The sequence below is a fragment of the Hyperolius riggenbachi genome, chromosome 12, assembly GCF_040937935.1.
Source record: "Hyperolius riggenbachi isolate aHypRig1 chromosome 12, aHypRig1.pri, whole genome shotgun sequence".
NCBI lineage: Eukaryota > Metazoa > Chordata > Amphibia > Anura > Hyperoliidae > Hyperolius > Hyperolius riggenbachi.
This window is the reverse complement of record NC_090657.1, coordinates 14,818,998-14,841,258: the sequence shown is the minus strand read 5'-3', so window position 1 is coordinate 14,841,258 and position 22,261 is coordinate 14,818,998. Positions and strand designations below refer to the sequence as shown.

At 42.4% G+C, this 22,261-nt stretch overlaps 1 protein-coding gene across 1 annotated transcript in view; it reads left to right on the top strand.

Annotated features, from left to right (window-relative positions):
* COL1A1 (collagen type I alpha 1 chain) overlaps positions 1–12,789 on the top strand; it is a 34,124-nt gene extending 21,335 nt beyond the window's left edge. The window contains exons 32-51 of the mRNA XM_068263285.1: positions 491–598; positions 885–992; positions 1,728–1,781; positions 1,867–1,920; positions 3,922–4,029; positions 4,124–4,177; positions 4,669–4,722; positions 5,471–5,632; positions 5,877–5,984; positions 6,146–6,253; positions 7,415–7,468; positions 7,571–7,678; positions 8,631–8,684; positions 8,770–8,877; positions 9,711–9,764; positions 9,871–9,978; positions 10,102–10,369; positions 10,487–10,677; positions 10,861–11,103; positions 12,157–12,789. Of these exons, the coding sequence (XP_068119386.1) occupies positions 491–598; positions 885–992; positions 1,728–1,781; positions 1,867–1,920; positions 3,922–4,029; positions 4,124–4,177; positions 4,669–4,722; positions 5,471–5,632; positions 5,877–5,984; positions 6,146–6,253; positions 7,415–7,468; positions 7,571–7,678; positions 8,631–8,684; positions 8,770–8,877; positions 9,711–9,764; positions 9,871–9,978; positions 10,102–10,369; positions 10,487–10,677; positions 10,861–11,103; positions 12,157–12,303 (2,253 nt within the window). The 3' untranslated portion in view covers positions 12,304–12,789. The remainder of the gene's footprint in view (positions 1–490; positions 599–884; positions 993–1,727; positions 1,782–1,866; positions 1,921–3,921; positions 4,030–4,123; positions 4,178–4,668; positions 4,723–5,470; positions 5,633–5,876; positions 5,985–6,145; positions 6,254–7,414; positions 7,469–7,570; positions 7,679–8,630; positions 8,685–8,769; positions 8,878–9,710; positions 9,765–9,870; positions 9,979–10,101; positions 10,370–10,486; positions 10,678–10,860; positions 11,104–12,156) is intronic.
* The last annotated feature ends 9,472 nt before the right edge of the window (positions 12,790–22,261 follow it).

Here is a 22,261-nt window from a genome sequence, read left to right as displayed (position 1 = left end):
TTCCTGGATCTTGTATTCACTGGACCTTTCAGCTTTTTGCATTTGGGAAAACAGTTTACAATGATGTTCACCATACATGAGTTACTCTTGGTAGTAATGGCAAAGATAAGGATTCCAATTATAAAAGTTGGGTTGTGAATGGGATTTGGTGACTGAGTAGTGTTTGAAGAAATGCTCCAAGGTGCTTTCAAGTAGTCCCCAGTACCTAAAGGGAAGGTTCATTTCCCTACCTGTGTTACAATACATAGCTATTGAGTAGCAGCCAACACTTAGGAGGACAGAGTGGCTTCTCTATGGGCAAGCTTAGTTCTTCAAAGGTGTTCTAAAATATATGACATGTTTATATGTCTTTGACTCATACTGAAACTTTTTTGTTACCTTTATTTATATAATACACGCATATTACACAGTGCAATGTATGAATTCGTACATGTTCCTTTTCTTTTCTGAATCTCACAGTCTAACAATGTCTTATTTTCTCTCATAATAGGGTGAAGCTGGTGCTCCTGGAGCTCCCGGTGGCCAAGGACCTTCTGGTCTTCAGGGTATGCCTGGTGAACGTGGATCTGCTGGCCTGCCTGGTTCTAAGGGAGACAGAGTAAGTGCCAGTTCAAAATACCTCAACCACATGTGTCAATTTCCGAAAGTTCCTACCTGTTGTTCCTACTGAATCCACAATGGCTCCATTATTAGTCTCTTCTCATTCTTCTCATTCTATTCTTACACACCCTGTTGTTTTATTCCTTACAATCAGTAAAAGTTTCATTTCAGCTGTAGCTTGGAATTTTACGTCTAACTCTCATTGTCTTGCCTTAAATCTTGTCTCTCTTATTCTTAGACTACATTGCACTTCCTGCCGAGACTGACCTTTTTTTTCCTTTCAGGGTGATGCTGGACCCAAGGGATCCGATGGTGCTCCTGGCAAAGATGGTGTAAGAGGTCTGACTGGTCCAATTGGTCCACCTGGCCCAGCTGGTGCTCCTGGTGACAAGGTAAGCTGGGTATCATTTTTGCTCAAGATCACAACTTCTTAGCATTTTTATTCAAGCTACCAAATTCCACATACAAACATGTTTAAGGTACTATGATGTAAAGGAGTTGCTCCTGTTTCTGTGTTGTATTGTGACTTTAGAAGTAACATGACCAGACAGGCTTAGGCCTTTCAGAACTTACAAGAGGTAAACGTTAAAGAAATGACCTGTGACCCTCTGATACTGCTGTAGTATGCCGAGAGGGATAACAGGCCTCATTACATGCTTAGAGAGTATCTAAATAATGTCTGTTCCTTTCTCCCTATGAGATTGCTCCGTGGCGATTGTCATGAGCTGTAGGGAGGGATTAGTAACTGGGAATGTCTACACAGGATCATCCCAGGGTTGTGAGGCAAAATTTATGCAGGTAAACGTCAGTCCTCTTACAAGGATGTACACTAACGTATATGGGGGGTGCTAAAAGAGGATTCCTGCTTTCCAAGCCAAGCATGCAAGCAAAGTAATGGAAAATTGGAGTTTCCACTTGTTAAATGATGCAATGTTTCCATGGTTGAAAGGAAAAGCATCATTTTGGGATGTCTAGAAAAAAACTGCTGGCTGCAGACTGAAATAGAAGGGTCATTTTTAAGAGCTGTCATTTAGAAAATGTATTGTGTAGCATTGATAGATCGGGTGATCCTTGCATATTCCAGCCTAACACCACCTAATCCTTTTCCAATTTGTTCTCCTCTACAGGGTGAAGCTGGTCCCGCTGGTCCTGCTGGTCCCACTGGTGCCCGTGGTGCTCCCGTAAGTGCCTCCTCTTACTGCTCTCTGCTTTTGTTAAGCCCACCACAAAATGCATGCTTCTAAAGATCTCTTTCTATTCCCACAGGGTGAACGTGGTGAGCCTGGTCCTTCTGGCCCTGCTGGATTTGCTGGTCCTCCTGTAAGTACTGCTTTTAACTGTTTTAAATTTGTATGTAGCGGATAGTGATAGAGCCATTTGTTTGGAAACCATACTAAGCTGATGTTATCTACAGTTGAGGGGAGAGATTTGGAGACCTTCAATGGAGGGCATGACACCCTAGAAGCCAGGAAGTGTAGTATTAGACTAGAGCAGTCTAGTTTCAAAATCTAGAATACTCGTCAGACTACAGTCTGGCTACCCAGAAGGACAGGTGAACAAAATGTCTGGGTTTCTCTCAGGTGCCAGTCTCTCTAGAATTTTGGGTAGGGGTCACACTGCAAGGATCTTGCTGCGTAGTTGCAGATATTTCCAATAAATTGGATCAAGTCAAACACATTGTTTGGTGCTTAATGAGTTTAGTTTGCTTATGGCGTCTAGTTTCAATAGACCAATTTTTTAGTTTACATTCATAGGCTCCACCTACCTCTCTATGACCAGATAGTGTAATGGTAATGGTTGAGAGCACTGCCTCTGACATAGGAGACCTGGGTTTTAATCCCGCCTCTTCCTGTGCAGTAAGCCAGCACCTATTCAGTAAGGAAACCTTGGGCTAGGCTCACTAACACTGATACTGCCTATAGAGCGCCCCCTACTGGCTGCAGCTCTGGTGCTTTGAGTCCGGCAGGAGAAAAGCGCAATATAAATGTTATATGTCTTGTCTATGTATATCATCTATAGTTAGTACTTGTTAAGCCATAAAACTGCGGTCTGAGGAGTCAGTCATGGTATTATTATTATTGTGGATCTTTATGTGAAAGTATTTAAAGAAATTTGAAATGATAGACATAGGAGGCATTGCAGACTTCCTCACTAGCTTTGCTGTTGAGCTGGGCCTTTGCCTGTGATTCCTTCTGGAGTCACTGACCAAGAAAAAAGTGTGCAGATCAGGTTTTTATTGCTGTTGAGGAAAACTGTCCTAATTTCCCTGCCAGAGAACAGGAAATATCAAAGCAGGGACACCAACAGCAGTAAAACCCCCAAAAGTTATAACGTTATTAAAAAAATTAAAAGCTAGTGCTGATGCATCGCTTCTTATTTAGGCGATGGCCCTCCAGCAGCACCACTTGCTGGTGATATCTGGTATTGCTTTTTAATTCCGTCAGGTCAAGTTATTAGTCTAGAGTCGCAATAGTTAATTTGCAATGGATGTGTTATAGGGAAGATAATATTTTTTGTGCCCTACTTTGCAAAAACGTGAATTTAATCGATATCTGGTTCTTCAGGTAAAGTTCTAAACTTAGCTTGGCTTAGGCCTTAGCTCTTTCAGGTGCACCGTACATGGCTTAACTTGAAGCAAGCTGTGGAGGAACATATAAGATTTTGTGCCTCATGAATCAAAAGGGCCGTAAGAGAGAGAGAGAGGTGCCTGTGTTGTTCACAGCATGCAGTCTCACAATCTGAATCAAGCAAGTTGCAAACCGATGAGTGTGGATTGTTAAGGCCACAACAGATTTTTTCCCCATTTTTTGTAACCCATGCAGATGAGTGTTAATGAATTTCAACTGACACACTACATCAGAACTATAGTAAACCACAAGGCCTCAAAGCCTTTGTTGACCTTTAGAGGACTACAAACCTGGAATGTGAAAACATGCACTTCTCTTAGAGTCAACTTGCTGACTTGCTGTAGCTCTGATGATAACCATTAGACTTGTAGAGCAGCTAAAAGAAAGGCAATGGGAATATTATCTTAGAAAGCAGCATCTGATTTATTAGTCATTTCCAGGAATGCCATAGTTGACAGACTACCTATCTACGAATATGTGGGAACTGACTGTTACCATTAAAATAAATAGCACCCCTTTACCATGCAGTTAGTGTATGGTATGTTTTGCAGACCTCTTTTTATTATAGGGCAGGAAGTGGCAGGTGTGTTTAAAGGAAATGTAAAATTATGAAAAATCACAGTACACAGAGGTTTAGTCTCCACTAGTAAACACATCCATTGATCTTCTTGACTCTTATCTTTTCTCCACATAGGGCGCTGATGGTCAACCTGGTGCCAAGGGTGAACAAGGTGACAATGGTCCCAAAGGTGATGCTGGTCCTCCTGGCGCTGCTGGTCCCACTGGTGCTCCCGGCCCCGCTGTAAGGCCCTCTATAGACTCTTCAAAGCACATGCATTCATAATCAATATCCACCAGCAATATTAATGTGCCTTGTTTTTTTTTACCATTTCCAGGGTTCAATTGGTGCTCCCGGTCCCAAAGGTGCTCGTGGTCCCGCTGGTCCTCCTGTAAGTATGACTAATTTGTAACCATCTAAGAATTACATCTTAGAAGGGTTGTTGCCTTATTAGATGTCATGATGGGTAGTTTCTGGGCACCTAACAGGCTACTTTGTAAAGCAGGTCACAGTCATTCACCTTCCCCAGTTAAGTCTGCTTCATTTGCTCCTTTTTACAAATGTGGGCAGAATACAACCACATGTAAGTTCTTATAAGAATCAGATGTTCAGATGTTCCTCAACCCACACTTAGTTATTACTGGGTAAAATTCCAGATATGGATGGTGCCCATAGCCATGTCATAATGTTTATACAGACTTACCCCTGGGCATTTATTTATTCTTGACTAATGGATTCCTGTATATTAAGTACCATACTCAATATAGTATATATAATAAAGACAAGAGTCTAATAGTTATTTAATTATGATGATCCATTCTAGTTGATCACAAAATTCTTGTTGATCACAAAACGTATGCTCTATCCCTTTTCCATCTGTAGGGTGCTACTGGTTTCCCTGGTGCTGCTGGACGTGTTGGACCCCCTGGCCCCTCTGTAAGTATCTAAAGAATCGCAAATCATCTTACTTTCCTCAGTTCGGAAATTCGAAATACATCGTTCAGAGCCTTCCATTGCTATTTAATAATATGCTGTAAAGTGTCCAAGCTAAAATTTTATAAATTATGGTGCAAAAGGACTAAGCAATGTTTCCACCATTACTAAATCTACTGAGGGTTTGGGCTTTTGTCATTCAGCAGCAAATTCCATTAGCTTCGTTTTGGTTACACCTCCTCTAGGTTAATGCTTACAATGGATAGCTTCTCAGCTAATCGCCAGTAGGTCATTGCTTACAGAGTATATACCTTCTCAGCTGATCTCTTGTAGGTTAATGCTTACAGATACCTTCTTAGCTAATCTCCTGTAGGTTAATGCTTACAGAGTTAACCTACAAGTTTCTGCAAGTTTCTACAAGTATATACCTTCTCAGCTCATCACTTGTAGGTTAATGATGCTTACAGATTATATACCGTACCTTCTCAGCTAATCTCCTGTAGGTTCATGCTTACAAAGTATACCTTCTCAGCTAAACTCCAATAAGTCTACACTGTATACCTTCATAGCTAGTTAGACATTTATTTTAAGGGCTTCAAAGTCATTACTGAATCACCATAGTGCCAATCTCACATTTAGTCTTTTAACTAGATTTTAGAAGTTTTTGTTCTTTGATGAGGCAAGCAGTATGTAGTTGAGTAGTCCCTTGTCATTTTAGTGGCTTGACAAGTATTCACTTATTATTCTTTAGGGCAATGCTGGACCTCCTGGACCCGCTGGCCCAGCTGGAAAGGAAGGACAAAAAGGACCCCGTGGTGAGACTGGCCCTGCTGGACGTTCTGGTGAACCTGGTGCTGCTGGACCTCCCGGACCCCCTGGCGAGAAAGGATCACCTGGTAGTGATGGCCCTGCTGTAAGTGACCCTTTCCTACTTCTGGCCTTTGATGTTTATTCTGTTAGTCCCCTTTCCCTATCATTTATTAAGAAAAAAATACATGAAGTAATCCCTGGGATGACCCCAAGTGCACACATCAAGCACTGTGGGGTTTTTTTGTGCAACATTAGAAATAAATGCAGCTGTAAAATAAAAATGTACTTTTCTGGGGTGGGTTTTTATTGCAATATAGATACTCACATTTACTTTGACTCTTTCCCAGGGTCCCCCTGGTATTCCCGGACCTCAAGGTATTGCTGGAACTCGTGGTACAGTTGGTCTTCCCGGAGCAAGAGGAGAGAGAGGCTTCCCAGGTCTTCCAGGCCCCACTGTGAGTACCACCTTAGAATTTAAACAGCAACTTGGGACTTTGCATCTTGACACACAAAAGTCTTTATTTATAGCTTTTTTAGCTACTTAGCATGATATTACTTAGCAACTGTGCAGTTACACCACTTATGGTTTACTCTGTCCTCTATTTTAATCCTTTAGGGTGAACCCGGCAAACAAGGTCCTTCTGGCCCAAGTGGTGATCGTGGTCCTCCCGGCCCTGCTGGCCCACCAGGCTTAGCCGGACCTTCTGGTGAAGCTGGTCGTGAGGTAAGTGTTCCTGAATTTATCTCAGTATTAGTTTCCGTCATCTGAGACCCAATATCAGTGAGTCCTATGTGACTCTTTGGTGTGTTGTGATTTTAGCAAAAATCTGGCACCCAGAATAGCCATGCAGGGCACAACATCTTAAATCTAGAGTAAAATATATTGTGATGCAACCCACTGCAAAAGAAGTTCTGACTAAATGGACACCATCTTCTTAGTACCATTTAGACACAATCTATGTGTAATTAAATAAATGTAATGCTAAAACAACATTTTTCATGATGCAACATGTCTTTACAAGACTGGCATCATCAAAATCCACCAGCTTATAAGGTCTGAGATCAGGATTGTGGCTATTAACAACCCTGAAAAAAACCTAAATTACAGATATCTTAGTGCAGAGAGGGTTTTTGTCCTTCAATATAGATGGGTGATACATATAAAAATGATAATATCTGGGTCTGGAGTTTAAGCTTTAAACTCAAGAATACACTGCAGTTGAAGAGGTCTACTAAAATAATTGATGGAGCGGAGTGGTCTCTGTACACTCAGTATAACAAGTCTCTTTACTGAAGAAAAACATGCAGTTATATCATACCCCATCAGAAAATGCAGCTTATTTAGAACAGAGAGGTACACCGAGAGAATGAATACAGGAAAACACAATATCATAGAGATCCTCACTTCATTTTACTGACAGTGACATCTTGTGGTTGATTTACAATACTGCAGTTTAAAGTAATTTTGATACTGCCAACAATATTGACCTCTGCTTATAATGGTCCAATATAACCCCATGATAATATTAGAAGATGCACAATCCTTGGTGGTTATGACTAGTTATTTGTAGAATCTCAGCCTTCAGTCATGGTGGGATCATGAAGATAAAAAAAATGGGCACAGACCCAGACTTGTTTGAATCTATGTTGTTCTGTACTGAATATTAGCTGCTCTCCTGAGGAGTAAAATGTACTTCTAGTCACCTCCTTCTGTTAAAGGTAGGCATATACTGCATTATATTTTGAGGGCCACAGGCAACAGCAATGCACAAGTGGCTAGTGGCCACAGTGGTGCAATCAATATTAGACAAGATTTCTAATGAAATATAACATTTAGTGGTGCAAGGTGGCAGACCACTGACACTTGTCTTCTGCTTGTCTTCAGGGATCTCCTGGCTCTGAAGGTGCTCCTGGTCGTGATGGTGCTGCTGGACCCAAGGTATGTTATGCCAGCTAAGTTATGTTTTTGGTCATTTCATTCTGATATCCTCAACTTTGTGTTGCGATGAAGAAAGGGTCTCACCTAAATTATCATTTATAGGGTGACCGTGGTGAAGGAGGCCCAGCTGGTCCTCCTGGCGCTCCCGGTGCCCCTGGTGCTCCTGGCCCTGCTGGCCCCTCTGGAAAGAACGGAGATCGTGGTGAGACTGTAAGTATACCAACTTTTTTGTATAGTGAATTTTGTAAAGATTTTTGCATTCAGAACATATCTTGAAGCTGTTGAGAACTTTCAATATTTTATTACTATTGTTACTACTTCTTTAAAAACAAACCTGTCACTAGGTTGGGACACTAGTTTGGAGGAGTGACTGCTAAAGACACTTCTTGCATTCCAATCAATACATTGATTTAAGAGCTTGTTGGAACTTCTGTCCATGTATCTGCTTACGCAACAACATGACCCACTCCATTGATTTCAAATGAAATATCAGAGTAAGCAGTGAATCCTTATAAGTCCATGCATCAGTTGCAGTTGGAAGTGCTACTACTGTCATATTTTTACTCTGTCACTAGGTTAAGTACTTTAACCAGGTGGTAGGGGGACTTGAAGTTACACCAACAAACCCCAAACTTACCGACACTGTGAAATCTAACATTTTATTAGACCAGCACCTCCCTCCCCTCCTTCTAGCTCTGTAACCAAATTTCCCTAAATACTTTTTTTCTTGATGAGGTGACTGCAGCTTCATATTCTCCTTATTTCAGTGTACTGCTGAACCACACTGCTTTCTAGAAGGGTGGCATGGCTGAGCTCCTGTTCAACGCCTCTCTTAATTTGGATGCAGGAAGAGGTTATGGCTGAGCTGCTACTCCTCCTCAAGTTTTCTATAATGGAAGGTCAATGGAGCGGATTAGCATTGCCAGTGTTGGGGAAGGGGTTTGGACACAAGGCCCTTAGACTCTGCAATGATGAGAGTTAACAGTTAGGCCCAATTCTGAAAGTATCCCACATCCTACCACCATAAATGTCAGCGTAACTCATAGAGGTTGGTTATAAGTTACATAGGACCATTGTTGAGAGATCAATGGAGTTACTTGTTGAGAGTATTTGTGTATTCGGTGAATGCTATCTGTAACAAGTTTCTGTTTATCTTCCTTAGGGTCCTGCTGGTCCCGCCGGCCCTGCTGGTCCCGCTGGTGCTCGTGGCCCCTCTGTAAGTAGCCTTTTCATTTGCATGAACCCAAATTTTGGACAAGTTTTGAACTTTTTCTTAATGCCAGTATGTATACTTTGTGTAGGGACCTGCCGGTCCTCGTGGAGACAAGGGTGAGGCTGGAGAACAAGGAGAAAGAGGCATGAAGGGACACAGAGGATTCAACGGTCTTCCCGGACCTCCCGGCCCCCCTGTAAGTATCATGGGTTGTAGTGTTACCTGTATCCAACTTGGGGTTCTTCTATTAGGTTATATTTTTAATGATATTGTAGCATACAGTATACAGCCACTTGAGTCCCAAGCACACTTTTACCTTTCAGCCTAGTTCACAGTGCTCAGTTGCATTACAGAATAATCCTGCATGCAGAGATTGGACAAGGTCCTCCAGCACCCAAGGTTGAGACACCAAAGTGCGCCCCTCCAACTCCCACCCCAGTTGTCACACACTTACTGCTATTAGACTAAGAGGTGCCCCAGGGCCCCCAATTCCTTAATCTCTAGATATTTGTCTTGCAGTCACTGCCATGTACCCCCTTTTTTGTTTCTCTCTGCTTCAAATATGATAGGGGAATGATAGCTGAGTGAGTTGTGCGCCCCCTCCTACACTGCACCCTGAGGCTGAAGCCTCTCTCGCCTCTGCCCCGTCCTGCGCCCCCTCCTACACTGTGCCCTGAGGCTTGAGCCTCTCTCGCCTCTGCCTCGGCCCGGCCCTGCCTGCATGTCAACTCACTGCTCATACAACTCTATGGGTCTGTTCACAGTATTGCTCTGTAACTGATCGCGGTATTCTAACTCACTCACTGCATGCAGGCTTTGTATTAAAGTCTATGTCCAGACTCCATTGCAGTTCACACTCACGATAATGCATGCGTTATGCAATGCACCACTGTGAATCCAGCCTTCTTTTATATTGGGCTAATATACTTTTCAAGTGCAATTACAATTCTCATAGAATACCAACTCCACTACAAGTTTAGAGGACAATTTGCTTTCTTCAATGGCTTACTCAAACATTGTTTGTTTCAGGGTCACTCTGGAGAACAAGGTCCATCTGGTGCTTCTGGTCCCGCTGGCCCAAGAGTAAGTATTGTTTTATGTTTATAATAAGAGCAGAACAAAAATTTCTGTTGGACTGGAAGAACATACTCAAATTACTTTGATTAACATTGTATTTCATCTACCTTAGGGTCCCCCTGGATCTTCTGGCAGCCCTGGTAAGGATGGTGCTAACGGTCTGCCTGGTCCCATTGGCCCACCTGGTCCTCGTGGTCGTACTGGTGATGTTGGTCCCGCTGTAAGTATACATATTATGATTTCTTTGACTTCCACGCAGAAAATTATGTTGACCAATTCATAGAGCTTACCCTGTAAAAACTCCTCCATAATGGTCCATGACACTCTCTATCTTGTATTTTAGGGTCCCCCTGGACCTCCCGGTCCTCCAGGTCCCCCTGGCCCTCCAAGTGCTGGATTTGACTTCATGCCCCAGCCTCCTCAGGAGAAATCCGACAGACACTACCGTGCTGATGATGCCAACGTTATGCGTGACCGTGACATGGAGGTAGATGCCAGCCTGAAGAGCCTGAGCAAGCAGATTGAGAACATCCGCAGCCCCGAGGGTACCAGAAAGAACCCAGCCCGCACTTGTCGCGACCTGAAGATGTGCCACTCTGACTGGAAGAGCGGTAAGATCTCTTAGCGAATAAGCTGTGCAGATCTGATTGCCGTCTTTGTAAACGTTTTACAGTTTTTTCTTTCATGCTTACTTTCACCCTAATATAGTCCTTTCTTCTTCTCTTCAGGTGAATACTTTATTGATCCCAACCAAGGCAGTGCACTTGATGCCATCAAGGTCTTCTGCAACATGGAGACTGGAGAGACCTGTGTATACCCCACTCAAGCTACCATTCCACAGAAGAACTGGTACACTAGCAAGAACCCACGTGAGAAGAAGCATGTCTGGTTCGGCGAGACAATGAGTGATGGATTCCAAGTGAGTAAAGTGTAAAATCTAGGGCCTTTTTACAAAGTAGCCCCAGAACTACACTATGTAGTCAGATATAGTTGTATAGCAGATGTACACTGATAATTCAGCAACAGTGCATCTTAACATAATTCAGCAGTAGTGCATCTTACATTACAGAGTAGAAGAGTGATCTTTTTTTTTTCTTCTTAGTTCGAATATGGCAGCCAGGAATCCGACCCAGCTGATGTTGCCATTCAATTGACCTTCCTTCGCCTCATGGCCACTGAAGCCTCTCAGAACATCACCTACCACTGCAAGAACAGCGTAGCTTACATGGACCAAGAAACTGGCAACCTGAAGAAGGCCCTGCTCCTCCAAGGTTCCAACGAAATTGAAGTCAGAGCCGAGGGCAACAGCCGCTTCACATATGGTGTCACCGAGGATGGTTGCACGGTAAGCACTTGATTTGTATGCCCTATAACATATTGAGCCTTAAAATAAAAATGCAACTTCATTCTTCATAAAGACCTTTACCAGGTTTACGTTGGAGGAGAGGTGCCACAATATTTTAAAGTGTATTCACACTTAAGGGTACTTAAAATGTCTCAAATGGGGCCTTAATAAATAATATACCATGTAATGATTGATTTTTATCCCTTAGCTAAGATAGTGGTGTGCTACCTTTGTTATGTATAATGCAAACAAAGTGCAATTTCTATTGATCGCTGTTATTCTCCCTGCTTTATAATTGGCCTTACCTTTTCCCATTAGTCCTCTCTCTGGTTGGAAATTGTGCCCCTCCACTTCTTATCATCCTTGTGCAGATTGTATCAGCACTTCAGCAATCTCTCAGTAAAAGCTAGGGGTTGAGTCATTTTGTAATGTAAACAAAAGGAGGAACATACCTATTCTTCAAAACAGTTCCAGAGCCTCATTTTAAAGCAAACCTGAACTGAAATTAAAATGATGAGATAAACAATTGTATCTTTCATCCAACTCCTAAATATGACACTTTTTTTTAGAATCCCACAATTTTATTTTGCTTTTTAAATGCTAAAAATACAAGTAGGTTTATTGTTTTTATAGTTTTAGCTCAATGACACTGTCTTTTAGTGTTCCAGAACCCGAGTCCATGAACTACTGACTTTTTTGTCTATCAATTACCTGCAATCAAAAGCTGTCTGCCAGTCGAGTTTTATGGCTGGCAATTAGTAATAAGTGAGAATTAGGCTATAGTTCGACTAGGTCTGACTATAGAGAAACTGTCATTTGCATACCTAAATTCTTAACCCTTATAGCAAGGAAAAGTTAAAAAGGAACAGTTAAAAAAGAACACTGCTTAGTTTTATGAAGGCTTGGCACTGTACATACATATTTATTTCGTCATTTCACATATCAGTTCAGATACTCTTTAAGCATGCTCCAGCCCTCAAACATTTGACCTTAGACAGCTACTCTTCTAACTGAAATAAAACAACATATTAATGTTCTGTGTTCCTTCCACAGCAACACACAGGACAATGGGGCAAGACAGTCATTGAATACAAGACCTCAAAGACATCGAGACTGCCCATTACCGATGTAGCGCCCATGGATATCGGAGCTCCAGACCAGGAATTCGGAATTGAGATTGGACCAGTCTGCTTCGTGTAAAAACAACACAGAAATACTAGGACAGGAGAAATTCTCATGCGGACTTGAAATTGTTGTTTCTCTCATCTCTAAAACTCTTCTTGTTTCCGTAAGCATTACACGAAAAAAACAGATAGACATGCTTTGAAGAACATCTCTCAAAGGACAGACCAAAGCCCGTGTTTGTGTTCACGGGATGGAGACTTTTCACCTCTCCTGATATCTGTGCCCCCTTTGCTTACATGAATTGGCCTTCCTACGACCTTGAAGACGCCCCTTCCCCTATGGAGAAAAATGGGAATGCCCTAAATAAGACTGTCCCCGGATTTGAGATGATGAGATTGCAGGGTCCATGATCCTACAGTTCCCAGAGTCGAAGAGGAGTGAACCAAATTGTTTCATGTAATGCACCTTTTTTTTTTAAGAAAAAAAGATTTTTTTTTTTGTTTTTGTTTTTTTGTTTTCAATTGTTCAGGTGGCAAAAAAATAAATATGAAAAAAATAAAATTGAAGGTGTGTGGAGAGTGTTTTGGAATCTTGAAAGAGTTAGGTTTCTGTTCCTCTGGGTGTGAGTGTCTCCTTCTGTTTCCTCATTCCATCGTCCTTCAAGCTCCTCCTCCATACTGAGCTTCATCCTTGTCATACTGAAGGCCACAATGATCACTAAGGTTGAAGGCTCTTCCAGTCTTAGAAGGGTGAGCAGTGTAGAGTGTTTGATGTTTTTATTTTATTTTATTTTCTGAGACTACCTCACTGTCATGTCCCATTCCATTGGTGCTAAGGTTTCAATGCTTCTTTGACAATCTTCTCCACAGTAGTTTCAGTTTTTGGTGCTATAGAAAGAATCCATTTTCCATATTTATCCCCCCGTTAGACTACCACTTGAGGGATTTACGGTGCTATTTTTACAACTTCTCCCTTTCTTCCTGCTTCTCTAAACCCCATTTTCCCGTGAACACAAGGTCATGTGGTGCTGTCTGTGTTTGGTGTAATTTCCAACTTTTTTGCTTGGTCCTCAGTTTTCAGTCTTCAGTGTTTTTCCTTCTTCATCTCCTCCTCTTCCTCCTCCACCTCGTCTTACTCCTCCTTCTTCTTCCTCTTTTCTCTTCATGCTTCCCTTTTTCTATGTTCCACCTTTGTCCAACTCAAAACTAGACAGCAATACCATGGGGTTTGAACTGAAAACCAAAGGATCTGTACCTGTTTTGTAATTGTATAATAATTTGAGATGTTTTTAATTATTTTGATTGCTGAAATAAAGCATGTGATATGGTCCAAAACAGTCAATGTGATCGGTGGTCCTTCTCTATCCGATGTTGACAATGTAGTCCACTAACCCCCAAAACTAATTTAGAAAGACAAAGCATGCAAAACCAATGTACATGGACTACTAATATACCTAAATATGTGTAATAGTCTCGGTTTCAGAAATATTATGAAATACTAAGTAGGCACATTTCAATATTTTCAATACAATAATTAAAATACATTTTTTTATAACTTGATATGAGTAAAGGCTGAGCTGTTGGGACTGGAAGGAACTGAAACATTATTGTATTGCCCATAGCAATGTTTCCTGTCAGTGGTGTAGCTTATACAGTGACTAGGTCCTCAGGTCCAAGGACCCTGGTGATGTCACAATCTCTTGAAAACCACTTATCAAATTGATCAATACTTCTAGAGATAGATCATCCTCTATTAGAGTGAAACTCAAAATTGATGGGAGTTGACTGAGGTTGTGTAGTCTTATATGGTTAAAGCGGAATGAAACCCAGCATTTATTTGCTCTAAAAAAATATTTACAGCATATTATATACTACCACCATTTTACTAGTTTTACCAACTTTTTACTAGAACAGCATTCAATTAGTTAAACACAGGTCTTGAAAGTTCAGTGCAGAGAAATCTGGAAGTGTAGATAATGTTATCTTGTGTTTACTTAATTGTATCAAGTGAGGAATGTGACACATTCTCTGACTGTGCAGAAGCTCCTGGACACAGACAGAAACTCAAAGCATTTCTGCCTTCAATACAAGTTGAATAAAACCAGTTATGAATAAAATGCAAAGGCAGCTCTCATAGCAAAAAATTGTAAATATGATAACCATACGCCATATAAAAAGTAGGAAAACATGTTTTTATTGAATATTATGTCAGGGTTTTATACCGCTTTCATGAAGCCAACCTTTTAAGGGACTAATAAGGAATTGTGGGAGTCAGAAGGGGTAATGCAATCTCAACTTTTATAAAAAGTACACAATACTATTTAGCAGTTGGAGTGTTCACTGATCAGCCGATTGTAGAATTATTGCTGAAGGTAGCTGTTAATTACATCATATGCTCAGTTTCTGTTGTCCAGGTTTGTGACAAAATTAAAGTTAAGAGAAAATCACTTGCTACAATGACTTGCTCGTGTGTAGCAGAACGTAAGGAGAAGCATGTGACAAGTTTGATCAGATGACAAATTTGTAAGTCTCTGATTTGCTTTGATCACTTCATGCTTTATCCTAGACAGGAAACAGAAGCAACACATGATCATGACCAGCAAATCAGAGCCCTACAAATCTATCACGTGACCAAACTGATCACATTTTTCTCCATGACTTCTGATACACACAAGCAATAGAGTAAAATAGATCAGGATTCAGTATTACGTATAACAACAGGCATTTTGGAAGAATTCTTGGGGAAAAAAAGAGCAGTATTAAGATAGAAAGAAAGTTACCAGGAAACAAAAGCACAGAGGCTATATAAATGTCTACCTTTCATTGCCATATATTATATTAAAGAGGAACTGTCAGCCATACTATCTCAGAAAAAAACAAACACGTATAAGTAGATAAATACTTGCTCTACTTGCATAACACATGTATTGCACTGTCCACGTTTTGATTTTAGTGATTTTTCTACAGTAAAAAAAGAGAAAATCCTTCTTAGCATTTCCCATTCTAAGTGTGGCTATTTTGAGGCCAATTCTTATCTAATTTCCTCCCTTAGTCTCCTCTGCCTAATTTACCCACCCTTCACTATAGAAAGTGCATTGTCTCAGCATGAGAAATATTCGCCAATCAGAGAGGAACAGAGGTGTGGGAGGGGAAAACAGGAGGCAAAGAGGCTTCAGCCAATCAGGCTGCATTAGTTAAGTCTGAGGGGAAATAGAGAAGCAAAAAGGACAATCCAGCATGCCCTGCAACTTCCTTTTTGTGTACCAAATTTTGTGTGTACCAAATAAGAGTCAGGTAAACTGGGGAATGATCGTTTATCAACAAGAAAAGTAATAGTGATTTTAACTTTTAGATTGCCTGGTTAGAATCCTTATTACTTTTTTACCAGATAAAATTAAGAATTGATTTTTGATTTTATGTCCGACAGTTACACTTTAAAGTAAGCTAGTCTTTCATTTTAATATAGGAGAATGCTATCATATTAGTTCATTATAGTTGTGGAAGGTCACATTGGGCAGCAATGTCTATCTTGGTAACTAAGCGCAGGGGCGTAACTAGAAATCACTGGGCCCCCCTGCAAAACTTTGGATGGGGCCCCCTCCTGCCAACCTGGGGGCAGGGTGCTGTACAGAAGAGCCTGCTTCACACTGAATAGGGACTGTCTACAAATCTTTGTCTGCAAAACTTTGTATGATTTCTTATCAGTGCTTGGGCAGATGCAGTCATTAGAACAATTGTGCAGAGAGCAGAAAGTTTTTTTTTTCTTCATGCCCTTAGTTGTCTGTCTCTCTATGGCTTCTAGGCCGCCCTGCGGCTGCATCCCTTGCAGGGTCTTTTGTTACACCCCTAACTAAGTGGGTTTATTGAATCCATCTATGAGTGACACTGGGTAGTCCAGGAGACCCAAGACCCAGAACTATGGTACACAGATCCTTATTGAATGTTGTGTCTCTTATGTTCTGGGGGCCGTTTTGGACCATAGGAGACACATATTTATACTGCACTATTTAGGTTCTTCATACTTTTACAGATTATAATGATGTGCTAATATCTTCCCTAGTACCATAGAATCAATAGTCATGTCACCAATTGTCCCTCAGAGTAGTTTACAGTCTAATCCCAACCACAGTGGTATTCTGATGTTGCCCCCCCCCCCCCCAGCAAAACATTGATGGGGCCCTTCAATGGTCTCACCCTTCCCTTGCCTCCCCTCACACTTGGTGACCCTCACACTTGGTGACCCTCACAGAGGGGCCCATCTCACAAGGGTCATAAAACAAGTGTGACCATGAGGCCTGGATTTGTAATTTTTATTCACCCCTCTCCCACACCTAACAGCATCTCAAACAACACTCCCCTTCCCCCTTCACAATAGGTAGATAAATGACCCCCCACTTCCGTATAGGTAGCCAGATGCTTCTCTCCCCTCTCTCTCTCACTTTAGATAGCCAGATGCCCCACCCCCTCCCTCAATCCATGTAGATAGCTCCTCCCCTCTCTCACTTCCTGTTGATAGCCAGATGCTTTTCCCCCCTCTCTCCCTCTCTGTAGATAGTCAGGTGCTTTTCCCTCCTCCCTCCCTCTAGATAGCCAGATGCTTCTCCCTCTAACACCATCCCTGTAGATAGCCAGGTGATGCTTCCCCCCCTCTAGATAGCCAGATAGCCAGGTGTTACTCCCCCTCCCTCGCTTCCTCTAGATAGCCAGGTGCTCCCCCCCCCCCCCCCCCCGATAGTCAGGTGCTTTTCCCTCCTCCCTCCCTCTAGATAGCCAGATGCTTCTCCCTCTACCACCATCCCTGTAGATAGCCAGGTGATGCTCCCCCCTCTAGATAGCCAGGTGCTTCCCCCCCCCCCCCAGATAGCCAGGTGCTTTTCCCCCTCCCTCCCTCTTAGTAGCCATGTGCTTCTCCCACCTTTCCTTCTAGATAGCCAGGTGCTTCACCACCTCCCTCCCTCCCATTAGATAGTCAGGCGCTTCTCCACCTCCCTCCCTCCCTCTAGATAGTCAGGTGCTCCCCCCCCCCCTAGATAGCCAGGTGCTTGTCCCCCTCCCTCCCTCTTGGTAGCCAGGTGCTCCTCCCGCCTTTCCTTCTAGATAGCCAGGTGCTTCTCCACCTCCCTCCCTCCCTCTAGATAGCCAGGTGCTTCTCCCCCAGTTTCTAGATAGCCAGGTGCTTCTCCCCCAGTCTCTAGATAGCCAGGTGCTTCTCCCCTTCCCTCTCTCTAGACAGCCAGGTGCCTCTCCCCCCCCCACCATCCCTGTAGGGAGCCAGATGCTTCTCCTGCTGTTCATCACTCACCTTCCCGATCACCTCCAACACTGAAGCTTCCTCTTCCGCTTCCTCTGTCTCCTTCAGCTGCAGCGGTGTAACTCTCTCTCCAGCTGGAGATCGGGGAGGTGAGTGACAGGCAGAGGCAGCTGCAGCAGGCAACTGCAGCAGTTCGTCCAATCCCCGACTCTGTAACTGCCCATAGCCGCTATTCTTGCAAGCCTGCCAGTGACAATTTCACTTATCCCTATTCCAGAGCTACAATTTATGAACTATTGACCTTTTTTATCTATTCCCTGTATTTAGAACTTGCTTTCTGCTAGGCAAGAGTTCTATGGCGTGTAGTTAGTTATCAGGAGGGTTATGCCATTGTCTGAATACATATGAGAGAAACTGTAATTTGCATACCTTAATTCTTAACCCCTACAGTGGGAAAAATAAAAATGGAACACTGCCTAGCCTAGTACTATGCAGGAATATCACTTGACATACACATGTTTATGTCATCATGTCACATGCCAATTCAGTTATCCTTTAAAGATTGAAGCCCTTGCCCTGGTTGTAGCAGGAGGGTGCTGACAGGTAATTAAATTAGCAATTGTGTGGTTGTAGTCAGGGGTGGATTTCTGGAAAGGCCACAAAGGCCCAGGTCTAGGGCAGTTGCTGCCTAAAGGGCACATGAAAGAAGGAGCTACTGCCCAAGGAAGCTAAATATAAAAAGAGAGGGGCGGCTGTACATGGATGCTACACATGAAAAAGGGGTCTGCACTGGATCTGCACATAGTTCTGAAGAGATATCTGGTCAAACAGCTTTACCGATGGACATCGTTGTCCAGAGCCTTCCCTTTTGTGAGAGAATTATCAAACCTGAATTTTCTCACTTTGCTTTAAAAGTAGAACACTTTCCTCGATGGTTCCTAGACAAGACATGGATATTTAATCTACAGTGCTTAAAGGATACCCGAAGTGACATGTGACATGATGAGATAGACTTGTGCATGTACAGTGTTAAGCACACACATAACTATGCTGTGTTCCTTTTTTTCTTTCTCTGCCTGAAAGAGTTAAATATCAGGTATGTAAATGGCTGACTCAGTTCTGACTCAGACAGGAAGTGACTACAGTGTGTCCACCAGGGGACATATGGGGCACCCCAGATTAGATCCAGGGCACGTGCCACTGATCTTTAGGGCTAGCAACGCTCCTGGTGTCCCCCATCTCCAGGCAACATCTACAACAATGCCTGCTGTAGCTGAGTCTGAATAACCCTAATACCCAGAACAATTGCCCTAATGACTGGATCCCAATTACTCCAGGTGACAGTTATGGAGCCTACCATAAGTAGAAATTGCCAGGTATCCCAGAAAAAGTTTGCTTGGGCCCACTGCAGGTGAAGGTACTAATATTTGCTCACTAGCCTTTGTGACCTTAGTCCCCCAGACTTGCAGAGTGCCGGGAGCTGTAAACATACCCCACCTTCAATGCTGGGTCAGAACTTCTCTCCTCCTTCTACAGCACTGCCTGGTGCACAGCTGCAATAGCTCTGTACAGCTTCCACTCTTGGTGTTTCACCATGCCGTAAGACAGAACACTTGGGAAGCATATGGAGCTATACAGTCACACATCTATTTTTCTTCACTCTTAAAGGGACTTCGAGCACCTCTCATGGGCATGCCTTTAAGCCAGATGACTTCCAACAAAGTCGTGCTATGACCCCTCTGGAGGAGCCTCTTGCAATGGCCATGCGTGTCACTTCCTCTCCCTGCTTCATTCAGTGATGCACTTCTCTAACAGAGAAGACAGGGGTGACCCGGAAGTTATAACATAGCCAAGATGGCAGCTGCGATTTTTAAATTGAAATTGAACAAAAACTATTTGGTGTAGAACGGCGATTCAGGCATCAAATGAAAGAGGAGAGCACAAGCTACAGAAAGGTATGCATCTTTAAGTACTTTGCAGTACTGGTCGGAGTATTAAAGGCATGCCTATGAAAGGTGCTCGGAGTCCCTTTAACAGTCAACTTATAGAAAGAAGAGGAGATCTAATGTAGTGCAGGTGGAGCAGGTGGATATTACACAGCTACACTGCACTTACGCTGCAGAAGGAGGTGGAGGAGCTATCCCTCAAAGCTCCCAGGCTCTCCATTGATCACAGGGGTTTAGGCTATAGTTGTGCCTCTGGCTGGGAAAGGTAATGATCTGGTATGCTAGTCTGCAGATAGGTGAGGATGACAGGATTAGAGGTCACCTACTTTCAATTCATTTCTTGCAAAAGAGATAGAACTGAAAACCAGGCCCTCAAATGTGAACTTTACCTATGCTTGTTGGCCCTAGCAACTGGTCATAATCTCATTTCAGTTGAAAACCAATACTTTGGCAATAACAGTTAAAAGCAGGAGACAAATCTCAGAGGATACAGGGAAAGGACTTCCTGTGTCCATCACTTAAAGGGCCTCTGTCGCGAAAATCTTAAAATTTAAAATATATGTAAACATATACAATTAAGAAGTACATTTCTTACAGAGTAAAATGAGCCATAAATTACTTTTCTCCTAGGTTGCTGTCACTTACAGTAGGTAGTAGAAATCTGACATTACCGACAGGTTTTGGGCTAGTCCATCTCTTCATTGGGGGTTCACAGGGATTTTATTATTTTCAAAATGCACTTAGTGAATGGCAGTTGCTCCGTCCAACTGCCAAAAAAGTGTACGGTGAGCAGGGAGGCTGGTCAGCATCTTTGTATCAATCTTTTTTAGGGAGTGTCTTATAAAGAATAAAGGCCATGCTGAGAATCCCCTATGGAGAGATGGACTAGCCCACAACCTGTCAGTAATGTCAGATTTCTACTACTTACTGTAAGTGACAGCAACATAGGAGAAAATTAATGTATGGCTCATTTCACTCAGGAAGAAATGTACTTCTTATTTCTATGTGTTTTAAATTTTAAGATTTTTGTGACAATTCCTCTTTAAAGTGTACCTGAGATGGGGAGGGGGTAGTAAAAAAATGAAACATACCTGGGGCTTCCTCCAGCCCTCTCAAGGATGATCGCTTCCTCGCTATCCTCCTGCGATGCCTGCATCCTCCACAATTCAGCCCGAAAAGTCCTTCAGTCGGGGGCCAGTCAGTCACGCGCACTCCCCCTTCGCATTTCTGTGGCCGAGGAATGGATGGCGAGGGAGTGATCAGCCCCTGGAGGAGACTGGAGGAAAGCCCCCTTCCTGTTTGCAGACTATTCTGGCAGTTGTACTGAGCAACTGCCATTCACTAATTGCTTTTGAAAATAAGGAAACCCTGATAATCCCCCATGAGCAGATGGGCTAGTACAAAACCTGTCAGTTCTGTCCGATTTCTACTACCTACTTTAAACATTTCGGCACCCGGGGGCAGTATATCTATGCCCCTCCAAACTTCACTTCCGCTACCTGGGAAGTAGATATACGTATCCCCGCTGCTGTCCATGCTTCGGCTCACTTGTGCACGCGCGCGCGTTCCCGCACTCATTCACTGCACCGCCTGCTCTCCTGGAGATCAGTGAATGGGAATGCAGTTCCCATTCATTGGTCCAAGTCCCCGTTGCAATGATCGGTGGCTTCTATGAAAAGACGCGATCATTCTGAAAAAAAAAATTCCCATCCACCCTTCACTTTCTGTAAGCATAATATTACGATTACAGGATGCATAAAAAATAATTACTGAGGACAGCTTGTGGCCAAATAGTACAATTACACCTACATACATTGATTATTAGACACATACCCAGAATTACATGTAAAATTAACTCCTTTCCTCCCACACTCTACCCAAGGTACCCTAAACATTGTTTTGTATAATAAAACAAATGACAATAAAAAAAAATGCATAAATAGTTACCTTAGGGGCTAAACTTCTTTAATATTTTTTAAATTGTGGGCTTGCCAATAGTGATGGATTCAAAACTGAAAAAAGCACCTTTATTTCCAAATAAAATATTGGCGCCAGACATTGTGATAGGGACATAATTTAAATGGTGTAAATAACAATTTACAAATTGGCAAATAAAATATGTGGATTTTAATTATGGTAGCATGTATTATTTAAAAACTATAATGGCCGAAAACTAAAAAATATTTTTTTTCCAATTTCTTTCTTATTTTCCCTTTAAAAAAATTTAGAATACAATAATTTTTGGCATAATGTACCACCCATAGAAATCCTAAGTGGCGAAAAAAACAAAATATAGTTCATTTAATTGTGATAAGTAGTGATAAAGTTATTGGTGAATTAATGGAAGGAGCGGTGAAAGGTAAACATTGTTCTAGTGCTCAAAGGGTACAACCCCCCAGTGGTGAAGTGTTTAAGTGACAGCAACATAGGAGAAAAGTAATTTATACGCAGCATTCCCCAACTCTGTCCTCAAGGCCCACCAACAGTGCGTGTTTGTGGACATCCACAGAAGTAGTTAATTAATTAGCTCTGCTGCGGCACAAATTACCCCACCTGTGCATGTGTGTGGTTTACTGCAAAACATGCACTGTTGGTGGGCCTTGAGGACAGGGTTGGGGAACTATGATTTATAGCACTCTCTAGGAGAAATGTACTTTTTATTTATGTGTTTACATTTTTTTCCACGATTGGGGTCCTTTAATTATTGCTCCTTTTATGCCTACATGCAATTTTTTAAAACCCAGGTTTGCTTTAAGGTGAGCATTCCAGCACAAAGCAAGATCAGGCACAGGTGGGCTAGTACTGTGTTTTTATTAGAACTGTTTTCTTAAGGCTAA